The sequence below is a fragment of the Lepisosteus oculatus genome, chromosome 17, assembly GCF_040954835.1.
Source record: "Lepisosteus oculatus isolate fLepOcu1 chromosome 17, fLepOcu1.hap2, whole genome shotgun sequence".
Taxonomy (NCBI): Eukaryota; Metazoa; Chordata; class Actinopteri; order Semionotiformes; family Lepisosteidae; genus Lepisosteus; species Lepisosteus oculatus.
The window spans coordinates 18,209,259-18,234,988 of NC_090712.1; the positions used below are offsets into that span (position 1 = coordinate 18,209,259).

A 25,730-nucleotide genomic window follows, 5' to 3' on the forward strand; every position below is an offset into this window, starting at 1 on the left:
ATGCAGTAAAACTTGCACATTGGTATACACACTGTATTCAGCTCACAAAATCATTTTCACGTAATACTGTACACTCCTGTCTACTGTAGAACACCCAATCCTGCTGACTTTTCCACTAGATGAGTTGGTGCAGAAATCATAATCAATATCTTTAATATACTGTTAAAGAAGTTCTGTTAAAGAAACATTTATGTGCATGTTTAGGTCCACTGTTTGTGGTCTCTGGATGTACTGTATGGTGTTGAATACTATATGTATTATTCTTACATTGTAATAATTTAGGATGTTAAAAGGGGACCTTGAGATGCTCTGTATTTTAAGAGGTTGTCTTTTTCACAGGGTAATCACACTAAAGCTGTAAAGTACTTTTAACCCACAGCCACCAAGCAAAAACTAAAAGCTCTAGAACCTCAAGAGGATTGAAATGAAATTAGAAAAAAACCTGCCCTGAACAAGTAACAATCTCTCATACATCTTTATAGTGGTGCCTGGAGTCAGAATGAAATTTATACTTGTGTTGCAGGGATATTTATAGCTTCTTCCTGACTGAGGAAAAGTGCTGCTTAAGCAGGCCGATAGCTGAGTGTGCCTTCAGAGAACAAGAGTCTAGAACAGATAAAATAACATATTCTTTGAGTATTTCATCAAATTACCATCAGTGAAATAGCTTTGTTCTATTTCGTTTATAATTGCCCAGTAATATGAGCTAAGCAGGAGCTTTTTTCTTCTGTTCCATTTCTGTTTCTCCCCATTTTTGTCATTGGTAACTTACAGTTTTTATTATACACATCTACAGTAAATGTGCTAAAAATATTATTTTATTGCCACCATTGTTAAGAGTCAAAGTTTTGCTGATTTATTTCTTGTATCTATTACAAATATTAATACATAAAAAAACATGAACAATCTTTATCAATAAAAACTAAATAGCATATTCTTCACAACTGTTTATGCATTTACGGAATGTACACAAACCACTATACAGATGTACAACAAAAATGCAACAATTGTTTTTCACCAAAATACTGAATTTCATTTACAGTTCAAATTGTGAGGGAAAACATTTGTTAATTATTTTTTGTAATATTGTTGCTTGAGATATGGAATACCGAGTTCAAATAATGTGATTTAATAAAAATACCAAGTGCTTAGTGTTTGGTATTTGGTCATTTATAATACATGATTTTATTTAAACCAAGAGCATCTACAAATACAACCAAGTACCAGTGATAGTTGCTATATGCATATTTAAAGGTCTTTCTGGGCTGTCTCAGAGAGATGTTACATACAGAATGAAGTGTTCTCCTTCAGGAAACATCAGACTAGTCCAGAAACAAACCACACAGCGCTAGGATTACAATGGCAGGAAATCAAATAATAATGATACGATTATGTTCTTGTCAGCTTTTTCTCTGAGCATCTGAGGAAACAACTCACAAACACAGGAGGCTACTGTGACCAATCAACCCTTGCCAGTCAGCTGCAAAATATCCCACAGCAGTCTGTCCAGAGGCTGATCAGGTCCTTGCACAAGCATTGCAAGAATAGTGTTAATAGTTGAGGATGAGCACATATTATTGTGATTTTGTTTGATGTCTATCTTTAAAATATTTGTTAAATCCATCTGACCTAAATCATGTGTTTCTTTTGTGCACCAATATGCTTTTCTTCTCATGCCAATCAGCAATCACAGGGTATTTCTATTATGAGAGTTTAAATCGGACATCAATGTTTGCTACATCACAATTAATATGTAACTCACATATTGTACTGGCAAGCTAAAAGATTCAGGCACAAAGTCAAAGAGATTACAGTCATTAGTGTGGCTTTATATTAGTTTATCATAATGTGACTATGTCAGACAATCTAAAATGCAAATTTGTAGTAGGTGTTCCTTGGTTCCTACTGTCAAACTGTACAAGATGAAAGTGCGAGAGGACAGTGTATGTTTTATGAATATCCTGATCTACTCCTACAAAACAATAGGAGCATAATGCTTGGAAAAATAGTGACACTTCTGAAAAAATCAGTTAAGATCAGAATATCATTGATTCTTATGTTTATTTTTTTTATTCATGCTGTATTGGTCCAGCATACAGTAGTGGTGGAAGTGGGAGGGGCTCTCCTGTGCTCCAGAATAAGCAGACCAGGGCCCCAGTATGATGACTGAGAACACTGTACTACATGAGGTGCTGTCATTCATTGACATGCTACATTGTGCTGTTGTTTCCAATGTTTTTCTTTCTTTTACACAAGCAGATACCAGTTAATCCAAATAGATTTGGATGGTGTAGTAGTACAAAAGGACAAAAAGTAGCCCTTTAACTTTATGGATATTCTGAGAGGATCACATGATGATAATGATGAGGAGCACTTGACAAGGAGTCAATTAGATTTGAGAGGTAAATGTAATAGAATAGCTACAGTACTACTGCACTTCACATTGGATGCTCATGTATAGTTTACCACAAATGGTTGTGATCAAGCTTTTGAAGAATCTGATGTGAATTTAAGACTGCTTATGGACAGGCTTGGAGGATTATTCAAAGTCCTAGTGAATCATTAGACTTGTAATGAAGATGAACAAAATACTGGGGGTAAATATTGGGGGTAAAAAGGACCATTTCCTTTTCAATATGTACCTATACATTATGTACCTGTACATAAATGTGCAATCAAAAGTCAGTTTCATATGGCTTAGCTGGGTCAACCAGCTGCATTACAATGGATATCTGCTGAGAAATACACTTGTAAATTGGTATATTTTTCATGATAAAATTTAATAAATTAAAATCATTAAATGTTTCTCTTGAGCATTTGAATATAAATGTCTACACACATATAGGTACCAGTTGAGAGAGAAAAAACCTAATTAAAGGAGTTTTCAATGCATTTCTGTTCCTACCTGTGCCTTCTCATCATGAATTGGTCACCTAATGAGAGCTGTCTAGGAAGAAATAAAGCACAAGTTGAGGAGCATCTATTTAAAGATCTGCATGCTGAAGTACTTTTCTTGAACTACAGTACACACTCAGGCAAAAACAGGTAAACAAAGAAGTCTAAAAACGCAGAACAATTAAAAGCATCAATTAGCACCAACAGTTACCAGCGCAGGTGGAATGGAAATCCAGAGACAATGGCCAGGATTGGCAACTACAAGTACATAATTTATTCTGGCTTTTCAAGACTAATTAAAATTTAATTATATTTTGCTAGTCTGAGATACAAAGTCCAAAGTCCAACTCGTCACATAATACGTTTTCCTCTGCAGTTTTTAAAGTGTTAAGGCTTTTATTTTTGGCAAAAGGATAGTTCAGTTAGTTTTACTCTTAAATTCTCTGCATTAATTAAACACATAACTTCTTTAAAGAAACAGAATTCAGTTTTATTTATCTATAATTACACCCCGAGGATTAAGATACTTGCACATCTGCAAAGGAGAGGGGAGCTATTTAAAACTCTAATTAATTAAAGGATTTCAACACAGACATGTGTTTAATGGAATTCCATTATAAGCATATGGTCTATCTACAAAATTGAGATACATTCACCTTTAAAATGCTAAAGCACATAAGGCCACAATGATCTGGCAATTTGGTAGCATGACAGCTGGTAGCTTAACTAAAAGATTGTGAAAATAAACAAAACACATGAGGTAATTAAGTCTCTGTGCATATTTTAACACATTCAAGAGCAATCTGTTTCATAACATGTTAAGAAAGAAATGTGTAATGTACCGCAGTCTTTTCATATAGACCTTAACAAGCATACATCAGTACAGTGTACCAAATCTGATAACACAATATTGTTTTCTGCTTGCCAGGATTATTAAAAAAAAACATTTTGAACCAAAGAAACCTCTCTTATAGGGTAAGGGCACCTAGAATTTAATTTTCTGTCTTTAATTCACATAAAATGAGACTCATTTTGAAAATGTCTCAGTATGTCTCTGATGTATTTTATGTTTAGCAACAACAGAATAAATATTTTTAATTACCTTTGGGCATTTAATTATTTAATCTAATTAATTATGAAAGAAATTGATTAACAATCAGTTAGACTGTGATTTCATTTTTTAGCTGGTTGTTAACAATTCTAATGAGTCAAAGTAAGAGTCCACTAAGCAGGTTAGTGTTTTTGCCAAAGTTTTACAGTATTTCTTAATTCTAGTATGAAAGCTGAAACCCTATTGTGTCTTTCCTTTGAGCTGCAGGTTTGAAAAAGAAAAAACATGCCCTAAAAGTCCTTGCACCAAGAGTTTGCTTTTCAAAGCAAAATCCAGTGCTGTTGTTTCCTGTTTTCACTTGCTTTCTTTGGTGTACTGTAGCTCAGTTTTAAAACACTGTCACCTTGAGCTCTCTGCAGAAAGTAACCAACCTGCCAGGAATTAGTCACAATCCGCCTCTGTTTGGCTGTCAAGGATAAAGCCTGCAGAAACTGTGTAACAGCCACTCACACATTTAATTGCTAATTGCTTTCTACACCATAATCAGTAGGATGATGGTTGCAGCTAAACCCTTAACTGTAAAATAGAATTAATCTGAATCGGAAAAAAATCTGAAAAACAAGACAATGGCAAGATCAAAGGACCTCTTCAGTCAATGCAGTGATATGAAGAGCAATTTCTAAAACGCATTTATTCCTGATCCTGCTGCTTTTTAGTGGTTTTGATTATTTCTGCAAAAGTAGTTATTAGATTAAGTGGCTGCACATCATTTAGAAGATAGAGGCACTGAGCAGATTTTTTTGTGATGGATTAGACCTGAGAACTCTCAGAATTGTATCACATTCTAGGGTCTAATCATAGTGACCAGTTGCTTAAGTCACATGTAAAACAGTAGTAATTTCTAGGAAACAATTGTGTATGTAGAATATCTTGCTTAATAAGTTCTAGGCATGATATTAATTTAGTATTAATGTTAAATCTAAATAGAGATGTTAGATCATATACAGGTAGATGTTGTGCATGAATGCCCAATATGTTTTCAGTACAGAATGAACTAATAGATTGCAAACAGTAGAATTATTGTCAGATAATTTTGTTTATATTGGTTAGTTGTGAAAATTCACACTGAATTGAAAAACAGACTTGTCTGTGAATCTGTACTATGTTTTAAGACAACAGAATTGTCAACTGAAGAAAACTTTAGGGCTCATTATTCAGATCTAAAGGACAATATAAATACCCTGATCTAAAATAACAGTAAGGAAATGTTATGTGAATGACATCATGCAGTGTATAATATTGCTGTCAAAAAAACACAACAGGAATTCTTCATCATTTAATGACAGTCTTTCAGGTAGCTGTTTTTGCTCACAAACAGGACATTCACCTGAAGTTAGATGGTTCTGTAATAGGGCTTCTACTGCCCCTTACTTAAAATGCTGAAGCACAACATTCCTGCTGCACCTTAGGCAGACGCAGTGTATTATTAACTGACTGAGGTGCTTTTCTATAGTTAGAACAGTATGCATTGGTTTAGCAGTAGTAAATGCTAGACTGGATTGAAGTGGTTTTAAACTATGTATTAGAATCATGCTTTTGTGGATGTGAAATATCCAGTACTTGAAGGAGTAAACAGATATTCAAGAAAATGTTTAAATGTTGTCATCAGAAAAGGCACTTTAGGAACTAAAAGGGAAATCAGAATTACTGTTGCTTATTTGCTTTTCTTATATCATTCTTGTTGTTGTCTGATATTCATGATCTGAATATAAGAAAAGTGTGATAATGAAACACCAACCTTTATTCTTAAGGTTTCATGTTATCTTGTAGCTATCTGACACATCACACCCCTTAACAAAGTACAATCTGTTATGCAGCTCCTACAAATTAGCATCACAACCACAATGGAAAACCAATTAAATTGAAGATTAATTATATAAATGTTAACCACCTTTTATTATTATGATTATCTCGGTGTACTGGGTTATTAGAGTATCAAAATATGTATCTCTCTGCTGACTACTTGATAAATTACAGAGATTCAAGCAGTTGTAGTCCTAGGACTTAAAATGCAACATAGAAAGATAAGGAACTAATGAGTAGAAAGTTATTACTTCAAGAGCCTTTGTCCAGATGGAGAATGACTAATCAATCAGGAACAAATCCTACAGTATCCCATGGACACAAAAAGGTATTTCAAGGATTTGAAACAAGATATATCAATCTTGTTAAAAGAAGCTAATATAAAACAAAATAATAAAGTCTAGTTAGAAGCCTCACTTAAGCCTTTGAATGAGCAAACCACTATCTGGGCCGAGAGTAGATCCTTACAGTACTCCCCTATCCAGCAGTCTGCCAGGGTCAATCTGGACACAGTCAGACATTATATCCATAGTCCATAAGGTAGAACCGGAAGTAACACAGTATCAGTCATGAATACCTAGCACTCCAGACATCACGGGAAAATCCAATCTACTGCATCGAATGACCCAAAAATATACTTAAGTCACAGTTCAGTTATACTGTAGGTCATTCAGAATACAAACAGGAGCTGTTTTAGTACTATAGATTGATTTAATCTCATGTTTGGATCTTTCCAGATAGAATTTGCACTTAAATGGGCTTTCAGTTGTGAAGCCACCCACCTGTCTCAGTCCCTTATACAAAATCGTGGGACTGAAGTAGGCCAATACTTTTAAAGAATGTTGTTGTCGAGATTAGTTTTAGTACAAGTGAGGGGATAATGGTGGCTACTTTGAAAGACTCAGGATCTGGTCCATAAATATTTACGAAATAATAAAAAATAGGGGTGGCATAGTGGTGCCATGGTTAACACTGCTGCCCCCTCAATGCTGGTGAGGTAGATTCTGGACCTGGGGTGCTATCTGCATGGCGTTTGGATGTCTTCCTCGTGTTCGTATGGGTCTGCTCTGGGTTCTGTGGGTTCCTTACACAGTCCAAATACATACTGTAGTGGTAGGTTAATGGGCTTGTTGGAAAACTGGCCTTGGTGTGTGTGTTTGTGCCAGTTGCTGGCCTGGGTAGGCTCCTGTTCCTCCGCCACCATGAATTGGAAGAAGGTTTTAGAAAATGGATGGATATTAGTATTTGAGGTATATAACAAAATAGGACCTATAACAACAGGTTGGGCCTTCCAAAGAGCAGAAAGGAATGAGTCTATAGGACAGATTGTTGTCCTTAGGAAAGAAAACAAATCAGCAGCATTAAGGACTGTTACCAGTGTGAATCCTGCACAGCCGGCAGTCAGGAGTCCTGTAAGTGCTGGCTGGGAGTTGGGAACACCAGTGGAAGTTGAAACATCTTAAAACGTCACCTAAGATAGATACTGTAATTTGGACACTAAATTCGAGACATATGAATGGGAAATTACATTAGGAAACAACTGAGTTTCTAAGGTCAAATACAGAACTCTGGGGTTTTCCTGATTATAACTTCTAATGTGGGAAAATAAGTGTTATTTTTCTGTAATGATTCACTACATCTTCTCCAATTTATGACCAATAGATTTTGTAACACACAGATCATCACCCAACCAAGGAGAATTTCAGTAGGTAACAACAGTACCTGTCTTAATATGGGCCAGATAATACAGTATTTTACAAAGGGAGCAGATCTGAAACTTCACATACCATACTGTAAAAATAATCCTGGTTTTGATAGTCTGAATAAAAGCAGATACAACAAAGGTTTCTTAATTTTCATAAGCATGTACAGTATGTAAAGTATGTATTACTTATATTGACACAACATTTAGTATTAAGGAGTAAAAAGTGGACTTATTGCCACTGGCACATTCTATAGACGGTATCTTGAGTGAAACTGATTGAGTTTCGTAGGCGTCAAAGACATCCTATATGAGTTCAACAACAGAACTATCATTCCACTCTCATGCATTAATCAAGGTTAACACAGATCAACAATGCACTAACTAAAATTCGTTTTCGAATGCAACACTTGAGCATGGTAATTATATTACACTACAGTAAATGTTGCGTCAAAAACTAAAATTTGGAAATACTGGTTATACAAACAGTAATCACACACACACATATGTCAGCAAGCTAAAATATTGAAAGTAAACATATGACTGAGAGCAAAATTAAAATGTAAATAAAGCATTCAGATCTTGAAGTTGAAATTACAGTTTTAAAAGATAAGTGGTCTGAACATTTTGCGGAGTTGCTCAAATTCAAACAATTACAGTGGTTCATCCTGAGACAAACCTGTCCGTGCCAGACATCACCTGGGCTTGGGTGCAGCACCCTTCACTTAGTCATTTTTAAAATTGAAACTTAATGATTGCTTTTGAGTTTCAGACCTCTGTAATGTTACAGTATATGTGAGAAATCTATAATCTTTTTTATTTTCGAAATTGAAGTCAACATGTAATCAGCAGTCTGAGAAAAAATCATCATTGAGGGCTTAGAAATGTATAACTGACTTCACCCCCTCTTCCCCAATCTATCGGGACCCTGTGGGTCAAAACATTGAGAAGTTAACATCAAAATCTTCTGGTAGGTTGGCTGCATCCTCGGCAAAAAACAATCCTCAAATTCCGTGCCGAAAGGCAGCCAAAGAGAACTACTTGTGGGTACTATGGAAACTGTTGCTCTAAAAATAACATATATAAATACAATCTTAGTTCCTCTGCTGTCCGTGTTGTTATATCACATCAAGAGAAGAAGAGGAGGGTATTCATCACTCATATTGATATGGTAACAGCAGTATTGCTTGGGTGAACCGTATGTCCCCCAATTTTTTTTTTAATTTAGAAGGAACTACATTTCCCTGCCATTCCATACATTTTCATTTTTTGTAACTGTCACTACATTTTCGATACTGAGTTTACATTTAAATCCACTTCAACATAAAATGCACATTTAGTGGGTTTTACTTTGTAATATCCATGGCGGAAGGGAAGTGATGATACAAGGATGTTGTCAAATTAGATACAGTACATTAGGGACCATTATATTCTACTTTGATTATTTGATCTTCCTAAACTACAGTTTCAAGCTGTAATGATGTCAATGAAGCAGATTGACTGCTGTAGTTCTGCATTATACATTACATACCTGTATACTGTATACCATACTATAGTACAGTATGTACTAATAGATTACACTAGAATATATACAGCAAATTTGGAAATGTACAGTGGTAGCACGTATTTAGACTTCCAAATGATTAATTATGCAATGCCGCTCTGTTTGAGTATCATGCAGGTTTCTTATATATAAGTAGAGGTTGCATCTCATTTTGCACTTTTTGTTAATCCCTGATTATGAATGACAAGAATCTTGACAACAGACGTATGAATTTGTGAACTCATGGAATCCAATGTGATGCTCCATAAGCAAAAGCACTTGCTTGGCACATTGGTTCAGATGTCACTGATACCTTTACTCTTAGGGATCAAGTGATTCGCAGCACCCATCTGTGGGACTTGGCAGCTACAGTACCTGTGAACTTGCAGTGCTATCAGTGAAGGTGGTGTCTCTCCATTCGATGCTCTTTGTGGGCACTGTAGGACAGTGTAGGGCACAGCGGTAATATTGTTCTGCTATGTGCTCCTTGTGGAGCCATGTGCATGTGGACACCATCCATTACCACCAGGCTTGTTTGAGGGTCATAATAAGAAAGACATGATGAGCCACAAATGGACAATCAAAACCGGGGAAGGATATGGAATTCTATTGAGTGACTCCATATGTATGTGCTCCAGTAAAAGAAAGAAGGAACTTGCTCTGAAGACAGTATGGTCAAGAACATTGCCAGATAAATTATTGGGATCTCAGGTTCCATACAGGCTCCACAATAACTAACTCTAGTTGTACAATCAAATATAAGAAAGTTACAATTGACCTGAACACATCTACCCAGGTGTAAGAACACAACAACACAACTGTATGACTTGGAGGAAATAGCTGTGGGATCAGTTCCGCACAGCGACAACTACGCCAACTAACATGGTTGACCGAAGGACCCAATTACAATCAAAAGGAGATCGCATAACCCAACAGTATAACTAACCTAGCCCCATGGCGCTACGGCCCTTGTAGAGCCCAGGCCTCCTCCACGCGCCTCTTCGTCCTGAGCTGGTATTCACCATCCTCTCACTCTCAACTTTCTGAGGTCTTCAGTATGGTTCTCCAAATTCTCTCTTTCTCATGACTTCCTTCTCACCTCTTACGTCTTGGAACAAACAAAATGAAAGACTTGAAAACTTTGGTCCAAATAGTGTGACACTTTATTGGAGTAAAACATAAGGGTCAAAAAGTAATTCGCAAAGGAATTTAAAAAGTAAATGCAGTTAAAGGGAAGCACAACCAGCACAGGTCCAAAATTATTTTAAAGACCAAGAAAGAGTTAATAAAGAGCAAAAGCCAAAAATTGCTAAAGGAAGGATAATGTATCAGAGACTACAATGCAATTATTTAGAAGATGAAAGGAAAATAGCTATTTCTCTCAGGTGTTTAGCAAGGATTAAATTTACAATACCTCACACTGGGGAAAGATAAAGCTTTGTATTTATAATACATGCATTAGAGAGGCAGAGAAATGGCAGGTATAGGACCTCTTTCACAAGCTTATCTGCCTGATGGTATCCTGTCAATTGAATTAAAGGAATGAGGCATGTTATTTATAGATCATTAATTTATAGACCACCCTGTAAAAGTCACTCAAGTTAGGGTGACATACTGTACCATTGACTGGAAAATTGCAAGTATTGTATGGCACAAAAGTGCAGCAGAACTGAGCCATTGACATAATGTGTCATGCTTTTATTACATCTAAGGTTGTACAGATGGTAATTATCATTTGTACTCTATGTTCTATCCTCATTCTAGGATAATGTCAGACCAGACATTAAACTGAGGTCTTGCCTTTTTGGTCATTAAAGATCCCTGGGCACAGTTTGTAAGAGTAGGGGTGTTAACTCCTAAAAAAATAAAATTCACTCAGGGCTTGTTTGTCCTGACCTTCCTAATATTTGCCCTTAATTCAGTCGGTGAAGTAATTTTTCATTTGTCTGCCTGATCTGATGTGCAGTGAGGTTGATAATGCAGAATGGCTGCTATCCATGACGCAGATGGTCACTGCACATCAGTGTTGCATGTAGATGAAACAGGCCCCCTCCTATATGAGCAAATTGCTTTGGTATCCTTTGGAATGTAAAATGGCACATACTGTATACTGCAAATAATTATTTTCATCCTTCTTATTATTATGACTGCTGCTGTCATACTACAGTACTTTATCCAATGCAACTTACATTTTAAACAACTGTATTGATGTATTTCAAAAATAAATGTGGAGTGGTATAAAAACATCAGTTGATATTTGATTCAAAATAGCATGATAACCCAAACAATCCCTATCATCCCTGCATTTTTGAATCCCATTTTGTTCTGTGGTATGTTTTGCCACAGTACATTAAACCTTTTTTCTTGTGTTTTTATAGCATTGTTTATTTAAATTTTCACCCTACTTGAATTTTTGTATTTGCTTTTTGAGAAATTGTAACTCCCTTGAGAAGCAGTTTCTGGATCAAGGAAGTCTCAGAGGCTCAGAGGAAGAAGTTACCGGCTTGGAAATATAAATTGGCTATTTAGTGTTCAGACTTTCTCCACTGCAGGTAAATCTTACCGTATTGCTTTAACACGAATTGGACTTAACAACTTTTGTATCTCTAGTCTCTGAATCATTCTGTTGTTGCCAGATTGTATCGAGGGGTGCATGTTAAATTCCCTTTGGAAGTAATTATTAAGCCTGAGTTTTTTGCTTATATTTTTACAATTCTTCTGCCCTTGCAAAAGGCCTATCTTGACATGTTTTCCATAAGATTATGTGAGCTAAAGTTTTAATTATTTTTCATTCCAGAACAAGTATTAATTCCTCTTTGTGTTGATTTTTTTTTGCTATCTTTTACTGATTTGGACTGGATGATTTTCAGAAACCATTGACAGGATGTTCAAATGTTTAGTGGGATTTTTATGTTGATTTTCTTCTTTTTCTTTCAACAAATTGACAATAGCCCTGCAATGACACAGTATGATGTGTGATCAATCAACATCTGCTATTAGCAGCAGTTGCTGATACGATGCTTCTGATGAGAAAATCACTGATTTAATAGCAAAGATGATTGTGAAAGACAATCCCCTGCTTAGCTCTGTAGATGATGAGGGATTTTAAGGAGTCATATTTTTTTTCAGCCTGAATAAAGATTCTTTATGTGCAGAAAAGCTTAAAGAGGCTCAAAAAATATACAGACACAGAAAAATCTTCATGCATGGTACTAATATGACATGCATGGTACAGTGCTTATACTTTATATAATCCTTTGACTTCTTGAAGGATAAAGTGTTTTTAGATTTACTGTCTGAAATTTAAGTTGTCACATTAGACAGGTGAATAGTTGTACCTATTGCATTTGGTTTGTAATACCTAAGGTAGAAATAGAGAATTGCAGGATCAGGTCACCCATAGAGAGACAATGGAGACAAATTTTCTAGCTCAAAAATAGAAATGGTTCTGAGTCTAAGGCTGGGATCAGGCATGGGAATAATCCCTAGAAACAACAGGCGAGGCAGGTGCACAGCAGCAGACTGGTACATTAACGCTGGTTATTGTCCAGTAACCCCATTACACAGGATAGAAACTCTAACAGATATGTACTGTACTTTTAATGAGATAAACTGCTCTCAAAGTTTCAGAGTTAGACATTTTATTCTGTCAGGACATTGTATTTGCTTCAGTTTATTTGGAATTCTGGGTCCATACTGTATGTCTTTTCAAACCTTGACAAGATCTGATAAGTCTTAACCAGGAAATGATCAGGCTTAAAAAAATGTGTGTTCCTGTGTCTGCCCAATGGAAGTGGTAGAGCAGATGGCCAGACCACTTTCAGAAGATGACCAGCTGCTAATGAGGAGATTCCATTTTTTTTAAAAGAAGACTCCAAGTGACATATAGGGTTGCAAAAAAACATAGAGTAGGAAGGGAGACAAATGACAAGACAAGAATGCGTTACAAGCAACATCACATCTACAATACATTACTGGCTTCCTCCTTGATAAATCAAACCCTGTTACAGAAGGGACTTCATAAATAGAGCTGTATTTCCATTTCGGCTTCCATAAAGTTTCTTTTTGTAAATCTACCAGTCACAGTTTGTCACGCCTGTTTATTTGGATACATTGTTAGGAGCTAAACATGAGTTTAGAGGTCAGATTCACATGTAGAGGATTATTTAGTATGTGACAGCATTTTCACCTGTCTGTATAAGTATGTCCCTAAAAGACAATAAATGATGTTACCTTTGAGTACATTAGGGTGTCTTAACTAGATGTTAAGGATCTAGTGGAGGTTAGACATATGGTGCTGGGCCCAAGAACTCTCTGCGGTTGCAAATATTAGCCATAAATATTAGTTGGATTGTTCACCCCGGACTCACTTGCCCTGGACACCTGCTCACCTTGGACACGCCCCCCTGTCTCCTGACCCAGTCCTGCATGATATTTTTCACTATTGTTTCTTCACCTTCTGGATCGTGTCGTCCGCATAGGGCCCGGAAAGAACTGTTCTTGACACTAGTAGCCTCACTTGGTATTCCCTGATCTGTGGGAGCATGTTAATATGTAGCTATTATACAGTATATTGTTTGCACACAGGTGCTGAGATTTATTTAGACTTGAATATGAAAGTAACAGTGTATTATACCATTATTGTAACACGGATAAGGGCAAAATGCCGGGGAGTCTCTTATTTAAACTCAATCAGCAGCCATGCCCAGTAGCACAAACTCAAGATGTACGGTATGATGTAAAGATGTGTTGGCATAAAGAATAACCTAATGCACTGTAAAATTGTAAAATTGCTTTACACAGTGGTGTGCCAAACCAGTGCTATTTCAAAAGGCCAGCACCTCTGTAAAAATGCTGAATTATGAAAATTATTAAAACTACTGAAATATCAATAAACATCTTTTCAAACATTTTCATTGGTTGGTCATGGTTGTGCAATCTGATGTACACTGTACATTGAGCAGCTGCATATACATTCCTTTCTCGATTCTAAAACCCATAATACTTTTAAAATATGTACTGTATACGTGGTTACTAAAATTAATGCAAAACCTGAAACACTGAGATATAAACGTCAATGTCAATAAGATATGAAAGACAAATGTTTTTTTTTCAGGCCATTGTTCATGACAAGGCTGATATATCAACGCTCTGAGACTGGATCAATAGGTCATGTGCCCTCAGTGCAGCATTCTGATTAGTCAGGAGTCAGGAGCTAATCAAGGTTAGCCTTAATTGCTTTAGTTTACATTAATGAATCAACCCAAATTATGCACCATGAAGTAAAACAAATTGCTACATTTACAAAAGAGACGAAGCAAGACACATCCCCAATCTGTTTTTGTCCCTATAAATCAATCTGCTTTTGCCCCCTCTTGTAAAGCAAGATATATATGAGGGATCAGGACCCTAAAGGAGAAAAGCTGTATATTCCCTGTGGTCCCATGTGTAGGTGTATCACATTTAAAATGCTCCATGGTGCACTGTTTTTAAGATACAGATTTATGTACAATATGCCCCAGTCTTGTCAATACTGTCCTAATGATTAAAATGTTATAATATTCAAATGTGTAAGTAAAGTATATATTCTTTTGACAGTACAAGTAAAGGCCAGTTCCACACTGAAAAGTAGAAAGAATGAACACAATGGAACACAATGTTCAACATGAGGCTATTGGACCTTTTTCAGGTGGGAGGGGGAGAGAGAGGAAGGGAGCAGGGATATAAATCACACAACAAAGGACAGAGCAGATGATAATGGGCGCAGGTGAGAAAGAATATGCAAACGAAAGAGAATCTGTATGAAAGGTGTGAAAAGATGTTCCCTGTAAATGAATGGGGATTATTATTATAAATTAGTGTATTGTTAAGAGAAGGGGGAAGTGAGATCCAAGTTGAAGGGTAATACTGGCTTTTATTTCCTGAAGTCCTGGTAAAAATTGCAGACAGGAAGGTCAGTGAAATAATGGCTGGATTCTTTTGAAGGGGTTAAGTATTCTATTTGACAAACAGCAGGGTTTGAAAGATTAATTTGTTTAATTCATGGTAGGTTTGCACCAACTGCTCTGATAGTAAAACACGGTCAAGGAAGGTGAAAGTTTTCCTACTTGGCAAATGGACAAAACGTAAGCATTTTGAGTAATCATATCTTTCTGACCAAGATTAAGCATAATCTCAGAAGATTACAATCCTGTTGCAAAAGACAATCAACAATAGCATTGCAGTTTTACTTTTCAATGTTTTTTCCTACCGGGAGCAGAACGAGAACATTACACCGGGACACCGGGAACACCGGGAGCATAACGTTCTAACATTAATTACAGCACAGATGACAGCTTTATTGGTGTGTAACTTGCCAGCTGCTTCCCATTCTTATGCATCAGAGGACAATCTATTCCAGACACAATGTGCATTATTAGACTTGAAGCAGAGTTCTCAGGTGTTTGTTTTTTATTGCACTCCCTTTCTTCCATTGCTTATATGATTTTGGGTCACAGTGGCCTAGAGCCTATCCCAGGGAGCATTGGGATACACCCTGGATGGGATGGCTATCCATCGCAGGCCACACATGGACACAAACACATGCACACTCAAATCAGGGCCACTTTTACAGAAGCCAATTAGCCTACAGCACTATAAAGTCTTTGGTGAACATAGAAAAAGTGAACATAGGGCACAATTCCACTCAGAGAGAACCCTAGAACCCAGTGCCCCAACGCCGGGGGTCGGGAATACTAACACTGCATCTATTGCCGCCTTATTCATTTAGTTGATATTAACCCATTTTCCTTGAGAATGTATAAAAAATATTGAGGATAAAATGTTGTCCATGTACAGTAACAGTAACATAACAAATTCTACTGAATATATGCTCACTGGGCAAATCATTCGCTTTAAACCAAAGGTACAGGGTGGGCTTTACTTCGAACTGTTGGCTTGATTACAGGCAGTCGCATGCTGGAGAAGAGGCAGAAAACAGATTCCATTTTTCCACTGTTATTATAGTGTGATCTGTCGCAAAATAAGATTTCCTACTCAAGTTGTACTTTGCCTTTTCAACGCATTCATCCCAGTCTTGCAGCAAAAGCAAAAGTCAGAAAAACACACACATGGTGATCTTGAAAAGCAATTACTAAAACCTATGAATAATTTATAAAACAATCACAAATGGTAAGATCTAATTTCCAAGCGTACTTCCATTAAGTGGAAATGATAAAAATAGCATAAATTCAGTTAACAATAAGTAACTAATTAAAGTTACTATTTAAATACAATTAAAATTGTGTTTGTCTCATGTATGTATGGTTTAATGTATAGTATTTTATTTTTTAGTCTTAACAGTTATAGATTGAATAAATTCTTTTTTTTTGTCTAAAAAGTCAAAGAGAAGGCTGTGACTTAAAAGCTACCAACACAAAGCTGTGGAGTTTTCCTTCTTATTATTATTCATACAATTATTTTGTCCTCATCATATGAATCAGGAAATGAACAGAGAAAATCTTACTGGATTAAAGTTAGGGGTAGGCAGTTTCTCAAAATGGGTGAGGACTCATTTAAAGTGCATGGGCAAGGTAGTCATACAGGATGATGCCCTAGAATGATGAAATGAACACCCACATTTACGAGCAACCTTTATTTGAACAATTCGTGAAACCAGCATAATCAAAGGGTCTAGATATCGGTTAGCTTGTCCTTTGACGTTATTGCTTGTAACAGTGAGAGCTCTGAATAGTCGAGATTCTGAGATTCTGTATTGCAGCCAGACCCTCTAAAGTATATGTCTCTATTACAACAAATCCTCATGTTCCCAATATTTTGCCACCAGGTAGTAAGAATATCAGTTATGTTTTGCTCTTGCTGCTTAACCCAATTTTGAGCTAATAGAAAGCATCTCGTTTCTCATTAAAAACAACCTGGAGCCCATTTGTACCTGCAGCTGGTGGATGCCTGATTATTGTTATTAAGGTTTTCCTTACTTCAACATTCAGGTCAGAGTGTTATATTTTATATAAAGTTCGGGACAAAAACGTACTGTAAGTGCAAAAGAGATTACTTTATCATGCTTTTGTGGATTTTGTGTTGTCTAAAGACAGGAAAAAAGTGGTTTCTATGGACTTTGACTACAAGCAGACAATTGTTGTACAACACACTGTACACCTTTTGCGTGCTTATCTTCTTTAGCCTCCTAATATCAACCGCTTAAGAGTAAGAGGTTTTTCCCCTCAGTTTCAAAACCATTGTCCTTTCCTAAATCCGCTCAGCAGTTTTGGAAATCAAAGGAAATAGCTAAAAAAGGACAAATATGAAAACAAATTCTTAAGTTCCATAAACAGAAATGGAAAAATAAATGATTGCATAACATTCATTTTATTGTCTCATTTTATTGTTCCTTTAAGCTTTTCTCAGGTCATGTGTTGGACAGATTAGTACAGAACTATGGATTGTGTTGTGTAGCTTTAAATTACAAATAGTGTTCTGGCTACGAAGAAGAAGGCTGATTAAATTGAATGCATATTAGCAAAGAGATTGAACATTCAGCATCCTGGTCAAAAAGGTCAGAGAAGCTATTCTTAGAAGTCAATTGTAAATATAAAATCTAATCTCTGTGGCTATGATTTATTTTTTATAAACCACATTTTTAAATGTTGTGCCAACAGTTGCGGTAGGAAAATAAATACATTGATTCACTGATCACAAACACACATCTTTCACAACATCTGCAACACACAGCCAGGTACAGTAGAGCATATCAGTGTACTACAAATTTGCTTTCCTGTTGTGGGTGCCTAAACACTTAGCACAGGAATGCAAGAGGTTTGAAAAAAGTAATTAAAATGTTTTGAAGAGATCGTAAAAATGAAAATGACTTTAGGTTGCAGAAAAGCATACATATAACTTGCAGCTTGTTACTGTTTTTCAATTCACATACAGAATTGATTGACATTAAATTATTGACAGCAGGCTGCTCTCAGCAGCTTTGTCATCCAGTACTGACAAGAGCTCTCTTCTCTGCCCTTCCGTGACTTTGCCTAGAAGCTATCAGCCAGTTAGATTTTTTTTTCTCTTGTATGTCAGACGTCAAGTACTTTTTGTCGTTGTCTTACTTATGTTTTCCTATGTAATTCAGGTGCTCAATCCTTTATCTGATTATAGTCTGGATTCCACAATGGCAGGCACAAAATATACTTCCTATTGAAGGAGATGCTCTCAAACAAAAAAGAAACCCATGCCCACTCCTGCTTCCTTCTGTTATGACTACTCTGTGTGGTAAAACCGCTTTCAAAAAAGGTTTTGGGTGAAGAATACTCTGTCCAGTAGCAGACAGTCAGATCCCTTCTTGAAGACAATAAAGAGACACAGTGTCAAAACAAGACAAGAAGCTTCCTTTTAAAAAAAGGGAAAGAATAAATCAGAGCACAAATGCAGTGTAAGCATTCTCCTGTGGCTGAAACAAACTGAAACGAGAGGACAGTCAGTCGATCTTGCTCGTTTGGTAGTTTAGTGGCTAAATGAATCTGAATTTTCATCTAGACATTTCTAGACAACCAGACACTGGTTGAGAGGCTTGTCCCATATGCCCAAAACTGTTATTCAAAACTGACCATAACATTTTAAATGGAGTCTTACTAATGTGTTATAAATCTCGAGCACGATCTTCCCTGATTTAAATGTCACACTTTTTGTTATAAACTCAAATACATTGTCTTAACCAGCACTTGATATACGAATAAACTTAAACACCCAGATCACTTTATACTCAGCATCTGTGAAAGCTCAGTCAGCCCCTGGAAATCTACATTCAAATCAGTTAAATTAACTGCTTTTCCTAACCATTTTATTTAAGTTTGTTGAACCACAGTGGTAAAATACTGTAGAATCAACAATTTTTTAAAGACACTTATAATTTGCTAACGTCTGGATATTCAGTGTAAGTAGTTAATTCTACCTCTAATTAGCTCTAACTGCTACCTGACAGAAACGTTGAAATTATTTTTTACTTTTGTACCTCATGTATTTTCAGACTGCGATATGCACATAATGACATAATGAGAGCACAATCTGTACGTCAATGAAATTACATTTGGCCTTGCTTTCCATTTCCTTTCTTCTAGGGAACACATTGATGCAAAGTAAAATGCAGCTCATTCAGAAGATAAAGGGGAGGTTGGATTTCTATTATTTAACTTGGGAAGATTCACTTTTGATTAAAACACAATTTCCTTCTTGTAGAGAGCTTGAATAAATATAAAAAAGCACACATACATGCTCTGCCTTGGCTTTCTTTTTAACGTGTAGTACTGTATATCATCTAGCTTATAATTTGCTGATAATTTTTGAAATAACAAGCTCAGCTTCTATGACAGTATAAACGAATATTAATCAATGTTTAAGGCCATGATTATAGAGAATCATGGTTAGCTAGAATCGGCTGGGTTCTCTCTGGTTCACCATGATACTGTTTTAGACTGTTGGTTTAGTCTGGTTCCTGAAAATGCATGAACTGACGATCGGTTACATTCTCGAGAAGAACTGACTGAGACCTTCAAATCTTTGTTTCCTTGCTTAAGGTGGAATGGGCTGCAGGACGATGCCATGCAATGATAGAGTTCTAAAACACAGATCAAGTAAAACGTTTCACAATCCCCTTTTCATTCACCAAAGGTGATTCTTGCCCCACTGAAGGTTTCACTACACAGCGGCTAGTACAGCACATGCAGAATCCGTCGGTTTGCAATGGCAGCCTTATACCCTATAAAAAAGAAGGCAACTGGAAAGTCGATGAGCTAACGCAATGAAAATCAATGAGAATAGCTAGATGTGTCATGGAAAAAGTGAGCAACATTAATAAGCTGTGACCTCAAATTTACCAGTAATGGCGTTAAGAACCATTGATGTTAGGAGTGCATCCAAGGAAAGGTCATCCTCATATAATAGGAACATTTGCTGTATCACAAAACGTTTGCTGTATTTTTCTTAAAGAACTGCCTTTAAGGTCATTTCACAATTTTAAATTCAGAGCTTTTACATTGCAGTTGAAAACGACATATAACTTGTTTGCATTAAGACATTTTCTATACTTCAAATTCCATAACCTATTTTTTAATGTTAGGCAATAGTTTTTAAAACACTGCCCTTAAAGTGAATTTTCTGTATTTTTGATTTACATAATTATTTCAGCAATGCCATTAAACCTTTAATTTCACTCCCTGTAAAATGTAGAGTACATTAAAAAGGTTGTCTCCTGCATGGGCTTTTTTCTTGAGCATGTCCTATCAAATTGCATGTTTGGATTAAAAAAGTGGAAACTTAATTTCAATATGTTTTTGAAGTATTGAAAGCAAAGTACATGACAAAAGATTCACTTTGTCATGAATAAGAAAAAGCCCCAAAGGCACTTTACAGACAAAACTCTCTATTGTGATTTTACATTTACAATAACCAATCAAACAAATAAAGCTTTAATTTCATGGTTATTAGCCTTAAGGTATTGTAAAATAAAACACACATAGTCATAGCGGAAAAAAAAAACTACAAGAACAGTAAAAATAGTCATTACAAGAAATCCAATACATAAAGTGAAGTTCAAAGGTCAGAAAACACAATTCCTTTAAAGCTGTTTCCAAAACGTCACTCTCAATGGATACATTAAGGTACAGTAGGTGGAACATAAAGTGCATAGACTGAAATAGATCTACCTCCAACATATAAGTGAACAGTAAAACATGTTTTTCTAAATCTAAGGGCAGTGCAGTGAAACTTGAAGAGGAGACACATTCAGCCATTTTCTCATCACTTCTTTCTAATTCAGGGTCGCAGAGGAGCTGGTGCCTATCCTGGCAGCAAGGAGACACATGACTGCGAACTCTGTGAGCTTGATTCAGTGGTACAGTACATACTGTAAGCAGCAGAGTTTAGTGCAGAGAGTCAACCTCCGTATCTTAGAAATGCCTTCAAAGTGGGCCAGAGACAAACGGAAAATGTTACTCCTGTAGAAAGCCATTTTATTTGAAATATTTATCTAGTATGCAAGAAATTGAAGAAATCAGATTTGGAAAAGGCAAGAGTGCAGAAGTTTCTCAGAGAGGAAGCAGATTCTATCAGCGATGCATTTATCAACCTTTATGGCATACTAAGAATAGCAGCACTTGTTGCTTGATTTGATACAAGAAATTTAGAAATAAGATATATTTTAATTTGAAAACTGGTTAAAGTTTATATTCAGCTCTCTTTCGGGCATGCTTTCAATCACAAAACATTTTTTTAAACTTTTGTAGGCATTTTTAAATATAGCCCAAGTTACTGCAAGATCACTTACTGTATCTCTTTCTATGTAGTCTTCCCTTTATACATCCTGAATGTGTCATTTTTAATGAAAAGTACTTCATGATTGTTTCAAGATACCTCAATGTTGCCAGTCCTATAGATTTGGTGAAGAAAGCAACATAGCTTTTGACTGAAAGCAACCTGACTGCCTGACTGTGCATGAGGCAGTATCAAATGTGAAACAAGTAGTGAGTTTTAAACATTTCTAATTGTTGAGGTGATAAAATCCACCCTCTCTCAAACGTGAGATGCAGCTCTGTTTAGTCCAATGATAAGGAGAATGATAAAATTTCAATAATGAGGAGAATTACATATACTGTATATAACTACAGTATATCAAATAATTATCTCCTGGATTGAATGGTATCCTAAAGCATCAATGAAGCAGATACTGTAGGTAGAGTGGGTAATTCCATTCAAGCTACACAAAATGGCTCAATAGGCAAAAGCTTGTCCTGGTTTGAAGGTGTGAAGCATTCAGAGAGCTCAGGACTCCGAAACCCAGAATGGGATGCGAATCCATCCCCAGCAGGCCTGACTCACACAGATGGATGGACTGGATCAACTGGGACTCGGGTCCCCCCATCAATGTACAGAACAACAGCAGAGTCTGCAGCAGAGACTCGAACCCACTGCCTACTGGAGCCCAGGGAGTTTCCCACTCTCATACATTCTCCCCAGCAAAGCAGATGCTAGCATCCAAAGTCATTCTTTATGTATGTATCATCTTATCTTGTCTTTTAAATAACCTGACCCACACAGAGTTGGAATAAAGTTTGCAACGTTTATATATGTGCTGTGCTCTATACTGAAGTCTGATACAGAGGAGTATATTTTAAATGAGACGAGTTTTGTGTGAACTCTTTGGGAAAGAGAGAAATTGTTTATTAAGATGCTAAGTGATCTGCTAAAATTAATAAGGAAAAAAAACGTGACTAAACTGTTATGTGTTAGTTTAACAAGTTATTTATCTGTATTACACATGCATTCAGTTTCTTAATAATTTTACTCAATGTATTTTTTGTTATTGATTGTATTTTGTTAAGGTATTTTATAATCCTGCGATTAGCCACATCATTAATTTATTAAGGTTTATTAATGGTACAAAGCACTAAAGTGTCACAGTAAAAGAGAGTTCTCTCAAAAGAATATTTTTTTCCTCAGCCTAAACCCTGCATCTAATACAGTAATATCAAATGATCAGCCACTGTAATGTACCCAAAATTAAGTAATACAGCAATCCATGTATTAACCCTTAAGCCATTTACAGAAAACCCTCTGATCTTCCTCTCACCCGTTTATCTCGGTGCTACACTGAAAACATGCACTCATAAAATAGTCTGAAGCACGTCAGAAAGCACTTGCTTGGAAAAGGTCAAAAATGTTATTTTTAATGGAAGTATAAAACTGTTTAATGTAATCAAAGCACTTTCGATCGCATCTTGAGTTCATTACAGAGCCCAGATATATGTAATGCAGAAGGAAACTTGCAGTAGTTTGCTAGTCTCTTCACTCCTTTGAAAGCTTATCACTCAACTCCCCAGGCACGGCAGCACATCTAGTCTGTCACATCCAGGATTCTGCTCTAGTTTATAAGAGCTTTAATTGATCATTCCGAAAGACAGGCAAGTCACATATTGGATGTCCAACTTGTTGGGACACTTGCATGTTCAGCATAAAGGAACTAAGATAAATGGGTTGGTACAGTACCTTCAAGGACTTTGGAACCTTTTGCACCCAAGAGTAGAGTGTGATTTATTTTTTTAGGATACTGTTTTGTGTATCATGGACACAACAGATTCATATCTATTTCATCTTCTGTTTTTACCTTTCAACTGTAATTTATTTGTTTAAAGCAGTGCTTTGACAAGATTTTAAATTCAATAGTAAACCAAGAGCCTCTTCTACTTATTATTATAAAATAATAAACTAATAACAATTAGAACAACAATAATTAATAAATAATATTTTTATGTACAAACTATTATTATAAATAATGATGAATAAATAACACATAATTTCAATGGTAATATTCCTTACAAATTAGTACTCTGACTGGAGTAAGTGTGAGATTTATAAAGCAAGTGAGGGGAAAAATCATGGTGACTTATAGGGAATTAAATAGTATGTTGAACAACTTAAATATAAAATGTATTTTCTGATATATACTGTATATAGTAAGCAGAATTATGAGAATTATGTACTTGAAATAAAAACATGAAATAAAAAAAAGTTTTGCCTTTTTGTCTCAGAAAAAAATCTCACAACTTCTTGAAAGCCAAATAGAAAAGGGTACGATCAAAATATATTCATGTGACATTAATATGTGTAACATCCTTTTACGGGAAGAATTTATCATTTGTGTTGCGACTCTTGTTCTGAAAGCTGTCCTCAAAACTATCGGGCTGCTTAAGTTTGAAAACTTTCTAATTTAACACAATGAATACATTTTTTGGTTCCTAGAATTTTAAAACTTGTGATGTTAGTGGTTATGGAACCCTACAGGAAAACTCTTGCCCCTCTTTGTCAGACACATTAAGTCTGCTTTCCAGAATGTTAATGTTAAAGTTCGCAGGGTGTGTAATGTTACTTAGCTGTTCATCTTCGGGGGCACATGAAAGTTTACTTGTTTATTTTGTCTTCTGTGGTTGATGCTACATTATCTACATGCAGACATACTGCACAAATTATTAATATTTATTGCTGTTTTTTTTCATTTTTCAGATTCTAGGTTGAAGTATGCAATATCAGTCAAAAGCTTAATAAGGTAACCTGCATAGGGATGGATGTAGAATGACATGGTATTATGTTTAGCCAGACACAGATAATCTTTTAAAATTTATTTTACCCTTTTACATAACATAAAACCCTTCATTTAGAACTGAACATAATTCATCTAGAATTATATATAATTCAATTCATCATTTAGAATGAAAACCTGAACTGCTGTTACTTTTTTAAGGATCCAGCAATAAACTATTAAAAGAATGCCCGGATAAGATAAAAGAGCAGAAAAATAAATTTGCAACAATATTGGTTCCTAAGACAATTCATGAAATAAGTTCTGAGAAGAGGAATACAGAGATACATTCATTGAAATATTTCTGGAATATTGGACTACTGTTACTCAAACAAATAACAGTCCGTTTGACCTTTGGCAAATGCCAGTCCAAATACCTATCCCACACACCTGCCTTCTGCATTCAGAGACAGGCACTTTCCCAAGCATCAGGGAGTGAATCCTGCTAAACTAGGCTTTTACAAAGACATCGATGCTGTCATCAGAAAACAAAAACAACAAAACCCAAAAGTCTTATCTGTCTGCAGAGAAAAAAGAAGTACAGGAGTACACACCTCTAATTTGCAGAGACTAGAGCTCTTGGACCGGGATTTCTTGCGAAGGTAGACAGAGAAGAACCTCCTGACCGTAAATTTCCGCATGTTCATGTCCATTGTTCCTGGCTTTTTTTCTCTTCTCCCTTCTGATTGCAACTTGTCTTTGTCCCTAAAACAAAATCCAGATCAGCAGCACAAAAGGGATTTATTCTTGCATCGCTGTCACCTTCTGGTAATCCATAACGCAGAATTGCAGGCAGAATTAGAAATGACTGAGCAAACCATTAATGCTCACAAATGTGTTCTCCTTTTGGTGCACTGCTCTGAACTGGAGATGCCATCAAAGCCAGCACAGTAGTCTATCTGTTGTCCTCAACACCCAGTGCTTCTCTCTTTTTTTCTGCTCTCAGCTCTTACGATGCAGAGCTGCAATCTAAACTGCTGATCTGCTCCCTCCTATGCCTAAGGTCTTGTTACACCCAATCAGACCCAGCTTAAACTGCATGCACAGCAGGTCTAAGCAGACGAAAGCTCCCATCTCTCAGCCAGCAGCACAGCTGACAAGCCCACATGTATAATAGATGTCTTTCTTCCTCTTTCACCTTCCCAGAGCTCTGCATCAGGGAGTCGGCAGGACACGACAGTAGCCCCATGTGCATCAGAATTTCAGAAGCAGAAAGCTTTAATGAGACCGGCGTGAAGTTTGGGGGAGGGGGAAAATAGCCTTCTAAGACCCTAATTCTCCTGGGAAGAACAAGCGGGATAGCATTTCTCATTGTGTGGTTAAAAATGTTCATTACATGCTAAGTATAAATGGGAGGACACAGGCATGTTGTTATAGCTGTAGTACTGTATCTACAGTAAGTCACCTGGTGTAGAATGCGGCGTGAGGAGGAAATTGGCAGTAGTGGTGATAAAGATGAGGCGCTGGTCCCATGACCCTAAGATGTAAAATACAGCAGTGAGTTTTTAATACAAACTGCTTTGATAGTGAAAATGCCCAGTAGAGCCAAGAA

The 25,730-nt window shown here is 36.3% G+C and overlaps 1 protein-coding gene across 4 annotated transcripts in view; it reads right to left on the bottom strand.

The window, feature by feature from the left end:
* The window catches only part of rps6ka2 (ribosomal protein S6 kinase, polypeptide 2), a 64,818-nt gene extending 39,423 nt beyond the window's left edge, over positions 1–25,395 (bottom strand). For 3 of the 4 annotated variants that reach the window (XM_069179940.1, XM_015363326.2, XM_006638687.3), the window contains exon 1: positions 24,733–25,394. In XM_069179940.1, coding sequence (XP_069036041.1) covers positions 24,733–24,831 — 99 coding nt within the window. In that variant the 5' untranslated portion in view covers positions 24,832–25,394. Of the gene's footprint in view, positions 1–24,732 lie in introns of all 4 variants that reach the window. The other variant, XM_069179941.1, reaches the window with a different exon arrangement.
* Between the last annotated feature and the right edge of the window lie 335 nt (positions 25,396–25,730).